General features: G+C 41.9%; 2 protein-coding genes across 3 annotated transcripts in view; both read left to right on the top strand.

The window, feature by feature from the left end:
- Positions 1-19,815, top strand: part of lrch2 (leucine-rich repeats and calponin homology (CH) domain containing 2) — a 72,895-nt gene that overhangs the window by 13,415 nt on the left and 39,665 nt on the right. The gene's annotated exons all lie outside the window — the stretch shown is intronic.
- LOC308327075 (E3 ubiquitin-protein ligase TRIM21-like) lies at positions 7,826-8,416 on the top strand (the record flags this gene model as incomplete). Its single annotated transcript, XM_080780214.1, has 1 exon — positions 7,826-8,416. The coding sequence occupies one exon, from the start codon at positions 7,826-7,828 to the stop codon at positions 8,414-8,416; it is 591 nt and encodes a 196-aa protein (XP_080636340.1).

Below are 19,815 nucleotides of genomic sequence, written 5' to 3'. Positions count from 1 at the left end.
AGCTTGAACGGTTTGGTGAAGTCGGGCGCAGCCAGGACTGGAGTGCTGCAGAGGAGAGCCTTGCAGGATTCGAACGCTAACTGACAGGCAGGCGACCAGATAAATACTCTTTTGACGCTAGTCAGCGTAGTCAGCGGCGCAGTGACGGCAGCAAAATTTTTGCAAAACCCCCGGTAGTAACCTGCCATGCCCAAAAACCGGCGGAGCTCACGCCTAGTCCTCGGCACAGGATATTCTAGAATAGCCTGGATTTTTGCATTAATAGCACGTACCTGGCCCTGACCAACCTGCTTCCCAAGATACGTTACGGTCGCACAACCAAATTCACATTTTGACAAATTTAATGTCAGGTTAGCCTCTCCTAACCGCTGAAAAATCTGTCTCAAAGTGTGTATATGCTCAAGCCAAGTATCATTATATGCCACAACATCGTCCAAATAAGTCTCTGTATTGTCCACGCCTCTTAGTACATTATTCATTAATCTTTGAAATGTCGCTGGTGCATTTCTTAAGCCAAATGGCATCACTGTATATTGGTATAAACCGTCTGGTGTCACGAATGCACTGATCTCTGATGCACGGGGTGTCAAAGCCACTTGCCAATAACCCTTTAGCAAATCCAATTTAGTTACAAATTTAGCAGACCCCACCCGATCCACGCAATCCAACATCCTCGGGAGCGGATAACTGTCAGCCTGCGTTATATTGTTAACCTTACGAAAATCTGTACAAAATCGCTGGCTCCCGTCAGCCTTAGGCACCAGCAAGCAGGGGCTAGACCACGCACTGCTGCTATGAACAGCCAGCCCGTTCTCTAACAAGTAGTCAACCTCTTTTCGTAGTAAAGCACGCTTGGTTGGATTAACCCGATAGGCATGTTGCTTAATAGGAGGGCAATCCTTCTGTACAATTACGTCATGCGAAAGGGCTGATGTGCATGATGGGTTATCTGAAAACAGATTCACATTATTTTCCATCAAATCAATAATGTCTGCTTGCGCCTGGGGACCCAAATGTTTTAAATACCCCGGTAAATCATTCAATATTTCAGAGTTCTGTAGACGTGACCCAGACGAACCTTTTACACGCAGCCCATCACTCTCAGGGGAATAAAGTGACGGCGCTGCTGCAGAAAGTGAGGCGACAACTGCGGGAATAACAGGAGTATCTGACTCGGTGCGAGCCAGATACGGCTTGAGCATATTCACATGACAAACCCTTGTCTTTTTGCGACGATCGGGCGTCAAAATCACATAATCCGTTTCACTTATTTTTTTGTCAATCACATAAGGACCACTGAATTTGGCCTGGAAGGCTGAGCTTTGCAGTGGGAGCAGCACCAACACCCTCTGACCCACAGCAAACACTCTATGCACAGCCTTCCTGTCAAACCATGCCTTCATTTTACCTTGAGCTTTACTCAGAAAGCTGCTAGCCATCTGTCTGGCCTTGTGCAATCGCTCGCGAAACCCCGCAACAAAATCCAATACATTAGTCACCGGCGAGTTTGCGTTGGCTAATAAGCCCTCTCGAAACGCACGCAACGGCCCGCGCACCGTATGGCCAAACACCAGCTCCGCTGGGCTAAACCCCAGCGACTCCTGTACGCTCTCTCTTACTGCCAGCATAAGATAAGGCAAGCCCTCGTCCCAGGCTTTACCAGTTTCGTGACAGTATTTCTTCATCATCGCTTTCAACGTCTGGTGAAACCGCTCAAGCGCGCCCTGGGACTCAGGATGATAAGCGCTAGAGTGTCTGTGTTCTATGCCAAGGGTGGAAGCAACTTGAGCAAATAATTTTGACATGAAATTTGAGCCCTGGTCACTTTGAAGATACCGGCAAAAACCAAAAGTAGAGAAAAAGCTAGAAAGCGCTTTAATAACTGGTCTCACTTTTAGTGTGCGTAATGGGAACGCTTCTGGGTAGCGCGTTGCACTACACATTACAGTAAGAAGGTATTTGTGACCAGATTTTGTGGTCGGTAATGGACCGACACAGTCAATCATGATGTGCTCAAATGGTTCACCCACAGCAGGGATCGGTTTCAACGGCGCGGGCGGAATAGTCTGGTTTGGCTTCCCCGTCATCTGACACACATGACAAGTGCGGCAGAAGTCAGTAACAGACGCATTCAAACCCGGCCAGAAAAAATAGCGTAGGATGCGGTCATAAGTTTTACGAATGCCCAGGTGGCCAGAAATGTTGTCGTGAGCCAGACTGAGAATCTGGGAACGGAAACCCTGAGGTACCACAACCTGACGCACCACATTCCATTTCAAGTCACCGATAGCCGCTGGAAACCATTTACGCACAAGGAGGCCATCCTCTACACTATATGCACTCGGCCCAGCAGCCTCACCCACTTTGGTAACTGCCTCCCAGCACACAGAGAGAGAGCGATCGTGCTTCTGCGCATGCGCAAATGTTTCCCTATCGATATCAAACCCAAAATCACTTTTAGTAGCCAGCAAGCTTTTCCTAGCCCGCTTACGCGGTGTCTGTGGGGCATCACCCACTGGTCGCTCGGCACACAAGAAAGTGTCACACAACGTAGCCTCGTCGTCAAACTTTTTCAATTGTGCGCGAGTCACAGCACAACCCGGAAACACAGTGGGTGGGGCTCCCAGCGCAGGCATAGCTACGTTAGCCACAGGTTTTTCAACCACTTCTAGCGACGCAAACACTTTGTCCCCAGCTATGTCGTTGCCAAGAATCATCCCCACACCTTCAATGGGTAAACTTTCACGTAGCCCGATCTGCACAAGACCAGAAACAAGTGGAGAGCGTAGGTGGATCATATGCAATGGAGCGCGAGAGGATATCATTTCCACGCCCAAAACCAATGCATCGGAACCACAAAAGGTATTCTCCGCAAATGGCAGTACACTCTGTAAAATAAGGGACTGTGAGGCGCCTGTATCACGCAAAATGGTGATAGGAACGCGCTCATTTTCCTTATCAGACAGCGAGACTGAGCCATGCAAAATAAAGGGATCAAAACACTCCTCTACCTCCGCCCGGACAGCCATAGCTGTCTCGGAAGCAGACCGAGGAATAGTATGCACAAACCCCACACCCTTTGGTTTTTTTGAATACACATTTCCATTTCCATTCTCTTTCTGCTGCTTATGTTGTACTTTAGGGCAGCGAGAAACCAAATGGCCCACTTCATGACAGTAAAAACAAGCACGATTGTCAGGCGCTGCACTTGCGCCCCTCGGTGGACTTTTCGGTTGTGACAATTTGTGCTGTTTTTTCTGCATGTTGAACAGACCCTCCCCGCTACGCACCGGAGAAACACCCGAACGGTGCGTCAGATCATATTCATCGGCCCTCACAGAGGCTTTAGCAATTGAGTTAATCTTTTGTTCCTCAAGATAGACAACAATACGATCTGGGATACATGATTTGAAATCTTCCATCACTATCAGCTCAGTAAGCTGCTCAAAAGTGTGTACGTTGCTCGCGTTGCACCATTTCCTAAACAATGTGGCTTTTTCACGGCCAAATTCCACAAACGTTTGAGTAGAGGATTTTTGAGCGGCCCTATATTTTTGCCTATAATGTTCAGGCACCATTTCGAAACCGCTAAGGATAGCCGCCTTTACGACATCATAACATAGGCTCTCATCCACCGTGAGTGCGCTACAGATATCCTGTGCTCTACCTGTCAACTTACATTGGAGTAGCAAACTCCAGAATTCCCTGGGCCACTTAACAGCACCAGCAATTCGTTCAAAAGCACAAAAGTAGTTATCCAACTCACCCTCCTTGAACGCAGGTACCAATGCGATTTGTTTGCTTATGTCGAACGCTGCCACTCCTCTGGAACCTGGGGGTGACCCGTGTCGCTGCTGGGAGGCGGGCGCCCCTGCGGACGCCTCGTCGGGGTAGGTCTGGCCTCGCAGGCGTGCCATGTCGAGCTCATGTCTCTGATGCTGTAGTTTGCACTCCTCGCTCTTCAGCGTTGTTAGTGCTATTTCCAGCTCAAGCTCCCGGAGGCGCAGAACCCCCCCTATGTCCTGAGGACTCCCCCCAGTGCCCCGTGGGTAATCATGTGGGGCCTGAGCAGACGGGTCCCCCGCGGGATCCTCGCCCTGCTCTAACACACCCGTAGTGTCAGACTGATTGGCCCCACTAGAACTCGGTTCTGCGACAATGAGTGATACGTCTCCCCCCTCACTCTCATCTGACAGCATCGTAATGACTCCCTGTGAAAACAACTGCCGTGAGACAGCTGCGAAAATCGCCTCTTTCTTTTTGGTACCGTGCGGTAAAGGAACGTTAAATTGTTTGGCAATACTGTACAATTCCCAATATGAGCACTGTTGTAGCTCCTCAAGCGACAGGACATCCGTACTAGCACCCTGGTCATCAGAGGCCATACCAAATACAGGCCATATACAAAATCCGCTACTCAAACTGGTACGAGCAACATACTCACCATTAATACTCCCCAATCCGTCTACCACCAAAAGCAATACTAGCAACACAAAAAACATAACCAACTGAACAACTGAATCCTTAATTTGTTTTTTGAAACGGACGGGCTCCCAAATATGTTACAAAACCATATGTCTAGGGGTAAAGGTAATGTAATATATGAGAGAAACGGAAACCAAGGCCTTAATACAAGGATTTATTCAATAGTATAATGAATAAATTATAAGAATCAACAATAGTTTACAAAATAAATGGCTCTTTAACTCGCATGAACATAATAAACGGAATCCAAAAACAAAACTAAAGTTATTCCTTTCCGAAGGGAATAACTTGTCTAACAAAAGTTCAGCTTCACAAAATAAAGGAACAAAACAGTTGGCGACATGTAGTAGTAGTACGACGGATGGGGGAAAGACCTTGGAAGTGTTTCCCCAGCGCTGGGCTGGGCATGAATGGGCTATGTAGTGAGAGAGCCGCGGCCGCTAGCTCGCTCACGTGACCGTCAGCCAATCAGGGAGGTTGATCAGACCTCCATGGTCATGGCCAACAGGGTTACCCCAGCCACACAGCTGATGACAATCAGTCTGTCTGAAAACCCATTAGTATCCTCTGCATGGGAGGAGAGTTAGTCCAATACAGGTTCATAACAACTGCTGCACAGATATAGATATATATATATATTAGAAGACATCTAGGCCCAAGATAATCCACATACATATATATATACTATAACAATACACCACCATATAAATATATATATACTATTAGCAATAAACATATATATATTTATAATCCAAAATAACACTCATAAATCATAACACTCATAATTAATCATAACCACACACGACCATAGTCGTGACAGGTCATAACATATCACATAGTATGCATATAATCATCAACATAAGAGGGGAATAAAAGGTCAGACATAGAGCTAAAAAAAGACAATAGAGTTACAAAAAAAAGACATACATATAAGATCATGAAAATAACATTTATTAATTTAAGTCTAAGTTACCGGGGAACCTTCTATAAAGTGCTATGGTTGAGAAGGCCACTCTAAAGAGGTGTCTTTTTAATTTTTGTTTAAAGGGATTGTGACATTTAAAAAAAAGGTTTTGGAATTGTTCTTATTTTTTTTTAGGTTTTCTAATCTCAATTGCACCCAAAAAACCTGAACTTTTAATATTCAGTAGACTTTCTGTGGTCTGGGGTTTTCTGGCTCAAACAGGTGCTCTGATTTGCCGGCAGTTTGTGATGTAAGATCCTGCAAATCACATATATGTCAATGGGATTTGCCAGCAGATGTCACTGTTTTCACTGTGTTGCCTGTTTTCATTGTAGCTCAAAAGGCTTCCAAACCCCAAAGAAAACTCCAGACCACAGAAAATCCACTGAATGTTCAATGATCGGGATGTTTAGGTCAATTTTGAACTCAATTCAATGGGAACTTACGGTGTTCAGAAAGTGGGCTTCAAATCCAGCTGATATTCCTTGCCACCCGTGTACTGTACATGCACCATATTCGGGCATAGCTACGGTGGAAACTCCTTATATGGACATGCCGGGGCATAGTGACATCAGAGGGATGACATAGTCATCTTACCAGACGGGAGATATAAGGCGACGCAGAATCACTTTACAGATACTGGAGTCTACCAACCAATCAGTTTACAGATACTGGAGACTACCAACCAATCAGTTTACAGATACTGGAGACTACCAACCAATCACTTTACAGATACTGGAGACTACCAACCAATCACTTTACAGATACTGGAGACTACCAACCAATCACTTTACAGATACTGGAGTCTACCAACCAATCAGTTTACAGATACTGGAGTCTACCAACCAATCACTTTACAGATACTGGAGACTACCAACCAATCACTTTACAGATACTGGAGACTACCAACCAATCACTTTACAGATACTGGAGACTACCAACCAATCAGTTTACAGATACTGGAGACTACCAACCAATCAGTTTACAGATACTGGAGTCTACCAACCAATCAGTTTACAGATACTGGAGTCTACCAACCAATCAGTTTACAGATACTGGAGTCTACCAACCAATCACTTTACAGATACTGGAGACTACCAACCAATCACTTTACAGATACTGGAGACTACCAACCAATCACTTTACAGATACTGGAGACTACCAACCAATCACTTTACAGATACTGGAGACTACCAACCAATCAGTTTACAGATACTGGAGTCTACCAACCAATCACTTTACAGATACTGGAGACTACCAACCAATCAGTTTACAGATACTGGAGTCTACCAACCAATCACTTTACAGATACTGGAGTCTACCAACCAATCAGTTTACAGATACTGGAGACTACCAACCAATCACTTTACAGATACTGGAGACTACCAACCAATCAGTTTACAGATACTGGAGACTACCAACCAATCACTTTACAGATACTGGAGACTACCAACTGAAGCTCAGAACATCAGTCCATTCTCTCTCAGTGCCACAGTCCTCTCCTTGCCTCTGATTGGCTGGAACCACAGACCTCTCCTTGCCTCTAATTGGCTATTCAGCGTCCCTCTGTGAGCGTCGTTGAAGTCACGTCTATCTTCTCAGCGACGAGCAGAAATGGCGTCTGCCAGCGGTCTCTGTCTGTCTGAAGAGCAGCACTTCCTGTGTTCCATCTGTATGGAGGTGTTCACTGATCCGATCAGCACTCCATGTGGACACAACTACTGCAACGCCTGCATCACACGTTACTGGGACACTAAGGATGTGTGGACACAACTACTGCAAAGCCTGTATCACACGTTACTGGGACGCTAGTGATGTGTGCAGGTGTCCACTTTGTAACAAAACCTTCTGCACAAGACCAGAAGTCTTCGTCAATACTTTGTTGTCTGACATGGTTCATCAGTTCAGGAGCAACAAGTTGAAAGAAGGATATGAAGCAAAGACAGAGGCTGAAGTTCAGCAGATGATCCAGGAGAGACGAGAGAAGATTCAGGAGGTCAAACGCTCAGTAGAGCTCAGCAGGAAAGATGCAGATGCAGTCATAGCCGTCAGTGTGCAGCTCTTCACCTTCTTCGCTCTGATCAGCTGTGTTGAGAGAAGCCAGGCTGAGCTCATTGGTGTGGTTGAAGAGAAGCAGAAAACAACAGAGAAACAGGCTGAAGGCTTCATTGAAGATCTGCAACACGAAGTCTCTCAGTTAGAGAAGAGAATCTCCGAGTTGAAACAGCTCTCTCACACTGAGGACCACCTCCACCTCCTCCGAACTCCGAGTGGAGACCCGCCAAGGACTGGACAAAGGTCAAAGTCCATCAGTCTTCACATGTGGACACATTGAGGACAGCTGTGTCTCAGCTGGAGAAGACACTCGGCCAGGAGATGGAGAAGCAGCTGTGTGATGCTGAGCTGAGGAGGATCCAGCAATATGAGGTGGATGTAACTCTGGACCCTGATACAACACATCCCTACCTCATCCTGTCTGAGGATGGAAAACAAGTGAGTCTTGGAAACGTATGGAAGAATCTCCCTAAAAACACTGAGAGATTCTCTATCGGTATCTGTGTCTTAGGAAAACAAGGATTCTCCTCAGGAAGGTTTTACTATGAGGTTCAGGTTGGAGGGAACACTGGCTGGGCTCTAGGAGTGGTCAGAGAGTCCATCGACAGGAAGCGAATCATCCCACTGAGTCCCAACAATGGTTACTGGACTATATGGTTGTGGAATGGACAGTACTATGCTGGTGCTGGCCCTCGTGTCCCCCTCCCTGTAAGAGAGGAGCTCCAGACAGTGGGAGTGTTTGTGGACTATGAGGAGGGTCTGGTCTCCTTTTATGACGTAGAGAACAGAGTTCTCCTCCACTCCTTCACTGGCTGCTCCTTCACTGAGAGACTCTTTCCATTCTTCAGTCCAGGTCTTAATTATTTTGGTAGAAACTCTGCTCCTCTGATCATCTCTCCTGTCACCAGATAACCTCCTGGTCCATGCTGCTGCTGGGTCACCATGAAGAAGAACAGTTTGGAGTTTGTTGGACAAATAAAAACAAAAATACATAGACAAATAGCAGATCTATGGCTATATACAGATCTAAGCTCTCAATAATAAATACTATAATAATAATAATCACACCATAATGTGAAGGGTTTTGGAGTCAAGCACAGTTGTTGACTTACTAGAATTAACCCATTCTGAACGGGAACCCATTTTGGTGTTAGCTTCATGTTATGTTTTAGCAATTGAAAAATACCAGATCTACAAGCTCATACTACGAGCTTGTAGGTCTGCTATTTTTGAAAAATCGAAGAACGACTGACATTTTTAGAATCTGATCTCAGGTCAGAATGGGTTAATCAGACCAGTGTGTGTCGAGTGGAAACCTCGTATGAATCTGATCTCAGGTCAGAATGGGTAAAAAAAAAAAGTAAAAGGAGAGAAGCCCTGCTAAAAAAAAAAAAAAAAAAAAAAAAAAAAACATTGCATGGATGCACCTGGGACAAGGTCAAAGGTCATCACCTGGGACGTAGTGATCTATCCCAAGGTCAAAGGTCATCACCTGGGACGTAGTAATGTATCCCAAGGTCAAAGGTCATTTCGGGTCTCGCAACATCATACCCATCACTGAGGTGACCCAGCCGGGGTGATCAAGTCCTGACGTACGTCCAAGTAGCTACCCACGATTACTGTCACAATATAGAGCTATTTAACACCGTTACTGAACACACACTATAGCAATGATTACTGTCACACTATAGAGCTATTTAACACTGTTACTGAACACACTCTATAGCAACAATTACTGTCACACTATAGAGCTATTTAACAGTTACTGAACACACTCTATAGCAACAATTACTGTCACAATATAGAGCTATTTAACACTGTTACTGAACACACTCTATAGCAATGATTACTGTCACAATATAGAGCTATTTAACACTGTTACTGAACACACTCTATAGCAATGATTACTGTCACACTATAGAGCTATTTAACAGTTACTGAACACACTCTATAGCAACAATTACTGTCACAATATAGAGCTATTTAACACTGTTACTGAACACACTCTATAGCAACAATTACTGTCACACTATAGAGCTATTTAACAGTTACTGAACACACTCTATAGCAACAATTACTGTCACAATATAGAGCTATTTAACACTGTTACTGAACACACTCTATAGCAATGATTACTGTCACAATATAGAGCTATTTAACAGTTACTGAACACACTCTATACCAATGATTACTGTCACAATATAGAGCTATTTAACAGTTACTGAACACACTCTATAGCAACAATTACTGTCACAATATAGAGCTATTTAACACTGTTACTGAACACACTCTATACCAACGATTACTGTCACAATATAGAGCTATTTAACACTGTTACTGAACACACTCTATACCAACGATTACTGTCACACTATAGAGCTATTTAACACTGTTACTGAACACACTCTATACCAACGATTACTGTCACACTATAGAGCTATTTAACACTGTGACTGAACACACTCTATAGCAATGATTACTGTCACACTATAGAGCTATTTAACAGTTACTGAACACACTCTATAGCAATGATTACTGTCACAATATAGAGCTATTTAACACTGTGACTGAACACACTCTATAGCAATGATTACTGTCACACTATAGAGCTATTTAACAGTTACTGAACACACTCTATAGCAATGATTACTGTCACAATATAGAGCTATTTAACACTGTGACTGAACACACACTATAGCAATGATTACTGTCACAATATAGAGCTATTTAACACTGTTACTGAACACACTATAGCAATGATTACTGTCACATTATAGAGCTATTTAACACTGTTACTGAACACACACTATAGCAATGATTACTGTCACAATATAGAGCTATTTAACACTGTTACTGAACACACACTATAGCAATGATTACTGTCACAATATAGAGCTATTTAACACTGTTACTGAACACACTCTATAGCAATGATTAGTTTGATTACTGTCACAATATAGAGCTATTTAACACCGTTACTGAACACACTCTATAGCAATGATTACTGTCACAATATAGAGCTATTTAACACGGTTACTGAACACACTCTATAGCAATGATTACTGTCACAATATAGAGCTATTTAACACTGTTACTGAACACACTCTATAGCAATGATTACTGTCACAATATAGAGCTATTTAACACTGTTACTGAACACACTCTATAGCAATGATTACTGTCACAATATAGAGCTATTTAACAGTTACTGAACACACTCTATAGCAATGATTACTGTTACAATATAGAGCTATTTAACAGTTACTGAACACACTGATAACAATGATTACTGTCACAATATAGAGCTATTTAACACTGTTACTGAACACACACTATAGCAATGATTACTGTCACAATATAGAGCTATTTAACACCGTTACTGAACACACTATAGCAATGATTACTGTCACAATATAGAGCTATTTAACACTGTTACTGAAACACACTCTAGTCTATAGCAATGATTACTGTCACAATATAGAGTTTCTTTTTGAAAATGACAGTTTTCTGAAAGAGCTATGTTTCTATGTCAGTCGTTCTTCGATTTTTCAAAAAATTGCAGACCCTACAAGCTCGTAGCGCGCCACTCGGTGGCGCGCTACGAGCTTGTAGGTGTGCTATTTTTTAAATAGCTAACGCATAACGTAATGCTAACGCCAAAAGGACTTATGTAACTTAGATAGCCCTTTTTTTTGCAGACATATAGCAGCCACTTCTCTCTGCATATAATATATGCATATAGTGTCATTATATATAGATATTCATTCCACTGTTAGGTTCTTAGCTTATACGTATAATTCATGATAATAATTTGTATGGATATAATTTACCACGTTTGTTCTGACCTACTGTAAATACTACTGGTAAATCGCTCTGGACGAAGAGCGTCTGATAAATGACTACATTTCAAAGTGCGTGCGTGTGTGTGTGTGTGTGTATGTGTGTGTGTGTGTGTGTGTGTGTGTGTGTGTGTGTGTGTGTATGTGTGTGTGTGTGTGTGTGCGTGCTGGGACCGGGTTGTGTGGTGTAGCTATGAACTGAGTACTTTCTGTAGAGGCAACAGCAGGTGCTTTCAGATAAGGGTGTGTGTGTGTGTGTGTGTGTGTGTGTGTGTGTGTGTGTGTGTGTGTGTGTGTGTGTGTGTGTGTGTGTGAACGTCCACATGCCCCCCCCTCCCCCGCGTGGCGTGTTTTTAGCCTGCAGAGCGGCTATTTTTGTTATTATTTGAATTAAAATCCTGATTTCTTTTTTTTTTTTTGAATCCTGAAAAGCAAAGTTTCTTTTGAGCTTGTAGATCTGCTACTTTTTAAACGTTTGAATCCTGAAAAGTACGAGTTTCTGGAACATATGAGGACCCCCTGGAACCCCTTCCTGGGGGTCCGCGGACCCCATGTCGAGAAACGGCTCACACAGACAGACAGATTCTACACAGAAAGTCCTAGTTACTGAGACATACACACACGCACACGCACAGACACACACGCAGACACACATGCATGCACGCACACACACACACACACACACACACACACACACACACACACACACACACACACGCACACGCACACGCACACGCACACGCACACACACAGTCACACACACACACACACACACACACACCCCTCTGTCGTATGCAGTGAGAAGAATAGAATAGTGTCACTTTTCCCCCCCAAAAATGTCACATTTCTCATTTAGAATTCAGCTCGAATTGGAAGGTGTTCTGTGTGCTGTTACCACTGCATAAAACATAGACTCTGTGTGTGCGTGTGTGCGTGTGTGTGTGTGTGTGTGTGTGTGTGTGTGTGTGTGTGTGTGTTTGGACATGTTCGACAACACATACTCGAGGTGGGGATTTGGTCTTGGGAGGTTGCAATTACATTGTCTACTTTACTTTTTCTTTCTTTTTCTATATTTTTATCCCACAATTTCTACCCCATTAACGACCCCCCCCCCCCCTCAATTATCTAATGTAATCCTGGGGGGGGGGGGGGGCAGCGGACTGACCTCATGCTTCCTCCAACGCACGAGGAGTCCCAATTATTTTGTCTATACTGACTGCACTGGTCGCAACCGTAGACATAATTATAATAATAGGTACAAATTACAATTTAGGCATTTATCAGACGCTCTTAATCCAGAGCGACTTACATTAAGCAATAATAAAAAGCATGGGAATACATCACATATAATAAAAAGTAGTTATCATGAAACTAAGAACGTAACAGTGGAATATCTATATAATGAAAACTATATACATATAAACTATATTATACACATATCATGTACTATAAAGGGCTGCGACTACATAAAATGCAATGTTGTCTAATATACGTAACATGCTAGAAATCTGTATGAAATGCTATCTAAGTCTACATCTATGATGGAGTCTGAAAAGGTGGGTTTTCAGACTACGGCGGAAGATCGGGAGTGATGCTGCAGTTCTGACTGCGATGGGAAGTGCATTCCACAGTTTTGGAGCCAGAAGGGAGAAGAGTTTGGGGACGTTTGGAGCGTTGTTGTCCCGGCGTTTTTAGTGAGGGTACTTCCAGCTTCCCTGCGTTGGCTGATCTGAGTGCGCGGGGAGGGTTTGTAGGGTTCGATCATACTTGGAAGATATGGGGGAGCCTGACCCAACCCTAACCCTGTATGAAGACATACGCAGGTGTTTGTCTGTCTCCAGTCCAGTGACTCCCGCCTAGTCTGTGAGGTTTTTGGTTCAGATTTAATGATCTTAAAGGTATATTCAGTGATTTCACTCAAAAAACCTTAGGTTTCGTTTTTGGCTGGGACCCAAGCCTTTCATCCAATCAGGATAGAGAGCCAAAAACTAAACCTAAGGTTTTTTTGACCCCCAGGGGTTAACTGGGGACAGGGAGGAACTCCTTATATGGTCAGCACACTCTATAGTAGAGAGGATTATCAAAATAAAAAAAGTGATATTTGAATTAAGTGAAATCACTGAATATACCTTTAAATCCCTTTATTTTAGATCGTTTTTTTTTTTGTAATAAAACAACACGGACATTACAGATACTTTAGTTGTCACTGTAATACTTTAAAACAGTTCTCATGTTGCACAGCATGCGTACAATTGCTCTTTATTTGCGCCACCCTCGTTGAAAACAATGTTTTTTCTTCCAACTCCAGCTTGTCTCAGTTCAGGCTGCATTAGAACAGCAGGGGTGGGTTTACCGGTGAGACATCTTGGCCGATATCGATATCCGATATGATTTAACCCCTTTCCGCCTGACATCGTCATTTTTTAAATGTCTTCTAAATCCCGACAGTTTTCTGAAATACCTTCATGTTTCTGTATCAGTGGTGCTCAATATTTCATGTCAAGGACCCCCAGAAATGATATGTAATTGGCCACCGACCCCCATCTGAAAATATGTTGTCCCAGGGACCTCCACCCCAGAAGCAAAGATTTGAGTTAAAAACGTTCGCTCTGAAATGGTATATAATTATTCAAAGATTTGTACAAGCTCGTAGCGCGCCATGAGCTTGTAGATCTGCTATTTTTCAACAGCTACAGTATATAATGCTATAGTGCTATGATGCTCCGTTATTGAAATGTTGGCTCATATCCCAACAGAACCAGCTTGAATGTAGTATTATATACAGTACTTTTTAAATATTCCAACTATTGACTCTTTCGAAAACTTCCCCAGAAAACACTGATATATAATTTGCAGCCTTCATCATCATTCAGCATCATTATAATAATAATAATAATAATAATAATAATAAAACTTTATTTGTATAGCACCTTTCATGACATTTGTATTTTGTATTTGTATTTATTTATTCAGCACAGTATAAAAAACAGCATAGTGAACATATAAATATGAGAAGGGTAGGGTGCTAGGCTGAGGCAAAAAAGCCCAAGGGGCTTATACGAGGCCTCTACCTATATAAATTAAAATGAAACATTGTATATGAGATATAGAATATCCAGAAAACATGATTGCAGTATATAAAACATAAACAAATCAAAACAAAAACACAACAAGAACATGATTAGAATTTTTGGTTATTTACATGATTAGAGAAAATAATAGATGATACAAATAAATATAATTATAATTGGGTGATCTGGTCAATTAAGTGGGTCCTAAACTTATGTTTGAAATTTTTTAATGAAGTAGAATTTGATGAGATTGCTGTATAGGTGTTCCATAGCTGGGCCCCCCTGTATCTGATGGAGAACTGACACAGAGCAGTACGGAACTTTGGGAGATGTAAATGATTTGACTGTCTCGTATTGAAGTGGTGCACATCACTGTTGAACTGAAAAAAGTCTTTACATGGCAAAGGAAATGAAACTGGCTGGAACAATACTTTGAAAATAAAGTTGCAGGTTTGGTATGTATTTAAATTAAAGATTGGTAAAATATTGAGTTGTTTAAAAAGAGGGGCAGAATGAGCAGACCAATCACTGTATGTGGCAATCCTGCAGAATCTTTTTTGCAAAATGTGGAGTTTGTGAAGATGTGTATTATAAGTAGCTCCCCAAATGATATTGCAATATATAAGATATGGATAAATTAAGCTATAATAAAGAGTTGGGAGACAGTTTTGATTAACCAGACTACGGAATTTGCCAATAATGCCAATGGATTTTGATATTTTCTTACAGACATGGCTAATGTGGTTTGTCCAGCTTAGTCTTTCATGGATAATTACACCAAGAAAGGTTGTTGATGTAACCTGAGAAATTGGATCATCTCCTATAGACAGACAGGTGTGTAAAATTGGATTTTTTTATGTTCAGAGATAATTTGTTTAATTTAAACCATTTTGAAATATTTTCAAGATCGTGATTAGCCTTTGCCATTAGAGCTGAGAAATCAGTATGTGAAATAAATAAATTAGTATCATCTGCAAAAAGTACAGGAAACAAGAAGGACAAAGCTGTGGCCAAATCATTAATATAAATCAGAAATAAGAGTGGTCCTAGTATAGACCCCTGGGGGACCCCACATTTTAAGGTTGCACTCTCTGATGATTTACCGTTGATGATAACAAATTGTTGGCGGTTATGAATATAATTTAAAAACCATGTATGAGTGATTCCAGCAAATCCATAGTGTAGTAACTTTTGAAGAAGAATATCATAGTTAACAGTATCAAATGCTTTAGATAAGTCGAGAAAAATTCCTAGAGCGTATTCATTATTATTGAATGCAGTATGAATTTTATCAACTAATTGAAGAATAGCCATTTCTGTAGAATGATTTTTCCTAAATCCATATTGGTGTTTGTACAGTATGTTATGGTCCTGCAGATGTTCGATCATTCTGTTAAAGACTAATTTCTCCAGAATCTTTGAGAAACATGGGAGAACAGAAATAGGGCGGTAGTTACTAAACACACTATGGTCTCCAGATTTGTAGACAGGAACTACTTTGGCAATTTTAAGGTCATTGGGTATTATTCCAGTTTCTAGAGATTTGGTGAAAATATGGGTCAAAGGCTTAACAATTGAATTTCTAGTTTTAATGATTAAGTTAGATCTGACCTCATCATGACCAGCAGCTGAGTCTTTCATGCACATAATTATGTCCATGATTTCCTTCTCTGTAGGAGGTTTGAAGCTCTGAATAGAAGGATGGTGACCTGTCAGAAACTCTGATGGAGACCCGGCTGTAGGACTTATCCTCTCTGATAGAACTGTACCAATATTAACAAAATAATTGTTAAAAGCATATGCAATGTCAGATGGGTCAGAGTAAACTCTATTTTCATCAACAAATTGAGATGGAAGAGTGGCTGAAGCCTTTTTCCTATTTAGAAGCTGGTTGATGACTCTCCAGGTGGTTTTGATGTTATTTGAAGCCTCATTAAATTTGTCTGAAAAGTACTCTTTCTTAGCAGTTCTAATAAGATGGTTGTAATTGTTGCGATATTTCTTATAATTTGCTATATTCATTGGGGATGGATTACAGATACATTTCTTATACAACTTATTCTTAGCTTTCAGAGACTTGTGGAGATCTGGTGTAAACCAGGGTTTTCTAAATGCACAGACCTTGTTTGCTTTTTTACTGACTAGAGGAAAGCACCTGTTGAATATAGAGTTAAAGTACTTTAAAAATGACTGATATGCTTGTTCAACATCATCATGGGTGTATACATCATCCCATAGGATTTCATCAATCAGCTTCTCAAATTGGTCAACATTTATTTTGTTAAACACTCTAAACCTTAGAACTTCTGCCTCCTGGTGGTTAACTGAGGCTTTTGATGAGAAGTGAAACACAGGATAATGGTCAGATATATCAGAATGAAAGACACCAGATTTCCATACATTATTAAGAGAGTTAGTAAATATGTTGTCAATAAGGGTTGCCGATGAGGAAGTCACTCGAGTAGGTTTAGTAATTAAGGGGTATAAGGAGTTTGCATACAGAGTATTCAAAAATTCTGCAGTGAGTGAAGAGGACTCACTGTTAAATAGATTTATATTGTAATCGCCCAAGAGGAAACATACTTTACCTTCTCGGTTAATTTTGTCTAGTACACATGTAAGACTAGAATTGAAATGTGCAATGTTTGAGTCTGGGGGCTTGTATATGCAGCCTATGACAACATGCTTACCATCAAAAATGTCACAAGAGGGTATTTCAAGAAACAGTGATTCAACATCATGACTCTCAGAGTTGAGTGCTAGATCATCTCTATGTTTGAATTGATATTTATTGTGTAGGTATATGGATACACCTCCACCAGATTTAGCCATTCTACAATGGTGTAGAGCATTATAATTTGGAATGTCAAAGACAGATGTCAACTCATCAGTCAACCAGGTTTCAGAAAATGCTAAGACTGAAAATTCATGATTTAACAAAGACAAAAAATGAAAAAGTGCCTCGTGATTTTTTGAGAGACTACGGATATTTAAGTGAAAAGTAGAGAACTGCTTTGTTTGGGGCTTTGGAATCTCAAGTAGTAGACTATGAAATTGATCGATACTAAAATAGTCACAAGATAGTGACTCAGGAGTTAAGGAGCTAAAGAAGTTTGAATCAGGATCAAGGGGGTCCATAAATTTAGAGTCACTACGTAGGCTCAGATCAAAAGGATTGAAATACATAGGACTTGAGTCAGTTATTAACCTAAACTTGCATTTTAAATCCTCAACCAATCCAACATCATCAATATCATGATATGGGAAAATGGAGATACACTCAGAACAAGTCCAAGAGCTCCATTCATTCATTTCATGTGCATTAATAGGTGTGCATCTCAGATGGTAAAACTCTGTACAGCAGGTACAACAAACAGTAGGGTTAGAGAGGATATTATGGCAGTGATGACAGTGAGAGCTGTCCATTATAGAGTGTGAGATATGTAATGTATCATGTGCAAGGGTTAAAATCACTGGCATTTTCAGTTCACCTAGACATCAGGTGCAGGTGAAATTTACATGAAATGCAGCTCAAAGTGCTTTACAGAACAATGGAGGATAAAAGAAAAGCAAGGCAACAACATTAAAAACAAGCAGTAATGCAATACAGTGAGGACATGAATAACAAAAATAAAAGAATAAAAGATCAATTAAAAGCAATGTTGTAGAAGTGGGTCTTGATTGAGCTGAGCTTTAAAAATGTCTACAGAGGCTGCCTGACGAAGGTACAGTGGGAGCTTGTTCCATGCCGACGGCCCGTAGAAGCAAAAAGCTGCTTCCCCGTGTTTTTTAGTTGCCATTTTTTTTGGCAAAGCGAGCAGGCCGGCAGTGGAAGACCTTAGGGGGCGGTTTGGGACATATTTAGGCAGGCAGTCATGTAGGTAGGAAGGTGCGAGACCATTGAGAGCTTTATAGACAAGTAAAATAATTTTAAAATCAATCCTAAAAACAACCGGAAGCCAGTGCAGTGATGCCAAAACTGGAGTAATATGTTCTCTCATCTTAGTTCTAGTTAAAACTCTGGCTGCTGCATTTTGGACAAGTTGTAGTCTGTCAGTTGTTTTCTTAGGCAGTCCTGAAAAAAGTGCATTGCAGTAGTCATGAAATAGTAGTAATGAAAGTAATAAGGTCCACCTGCACACTGAGTCTTTGCTCGGTACATGAGTATATAGTCTTATTTAATGAAGCAACGTTCCGGTCCCTTCCTCGGACCTTCCTCGGGCTCCGGAGGGACCGACACGTTCGCTTCATCAAATAAGACAATACTCGTCATGTGTGGGTGTACCTTATTGTGTTCATTGATGTCCACTGGCCTACGCACCTGTGCATACGCCTGATTCATAGGTGTGCAAAGGTCTTCTCCCACAGCTATAATTAAATTAATTATCTGCTGAATCCGATATGTTCTTAATTATTATGCACCGCTCTTCGCTCTGTTTTTACTCGCCACCGCTCAACGTTATTTCACCTCACCACCGGAGCGGTGGTCACCTCACCACTGGAGCGGTGGTCACCTCACCACCGGAGCGGTGGTCACCTCACCACCGGAGCGGTGGTCACCAGACTATGAATGAGCCTTGAGGCTCGGGTGGTGGTGGTGGGGGTGGGGCCCCCCGCTGTGGGTCCCAGATGGTGTTTGGTGGAGGGGGGGGGGAGGGGACAGCCCCACAATGACTGCCCCTCCCCCCTACCCCCCCCCCCCCATCCATCCCATAATGACCAGCCAGATGGAGTCTCTCACTTTACAGGGGAGGTCAGAGGTCACCGCACATCAAAGGGTCAAGTGCAGAGAAGCGTTCCGATTGGATCTTATTTATTTATTTATTGTCCCTTTTTTTTTTTTTAGGATTTTTATTTATATTTTAATTTTATATATTGTTTTTTTTGTTTTTTTACTTTTTTTGCGAATGCACCATAGTAGTAAACGCTGCATTCGTGGTCTGGAGAGGGCAGTTGTTCTACCGATGGGTTGCCAGTTCCCACCTGATGTTGTGTGGGAGTTCAGACTGATCCAGACCGTACTGAATAACTGCCAGCTTGCATAAGGTCTTCAGACTAGGACACAAGTCTAAGACATACAGGTCATCATTGACTGTGTTGGATGATCTTTGTCCTCCACATAGGATGATACGATCTCCCACCATGCAACAGAATACCATGTGACTCCATGTTGTGTTTAAACATGGGACATTCCCTTTGGACTCAACCTTCTTCCAGGTGAACGTCTCTGGACTGAATTTCCACAGATCATTGAAGTCCTGGTTATAGTTCCTGCCACCAAATATGTACAGTTCTCCATTGTAGGAAAAGGCTGAATGACCGCAGCGTTCTACTGGAACAAGATGTGCAGAAGGAGTGTTCATCCATTGGTCGGTCTCTGTGTCAAACACTCTGATGGTGT

Source organism: Protomyctophum bolini (assembly GCF_963924005.1).
Source record: "Protomyctophum bolini genome assembly, chromosome: 13".
NCBI classification, from domain to species: domain Eukaryota; kingdom Metazoa; phylum Chordata; class Actinopteri; order Myctophiformes; family Myctophidae; genus Protomyctophum; species Protomyctophum bolini.
Note: the sequence above shows the minus strand (reverse complement) of the source record. Positions and strands in the feature narration are given on the sequence as shown.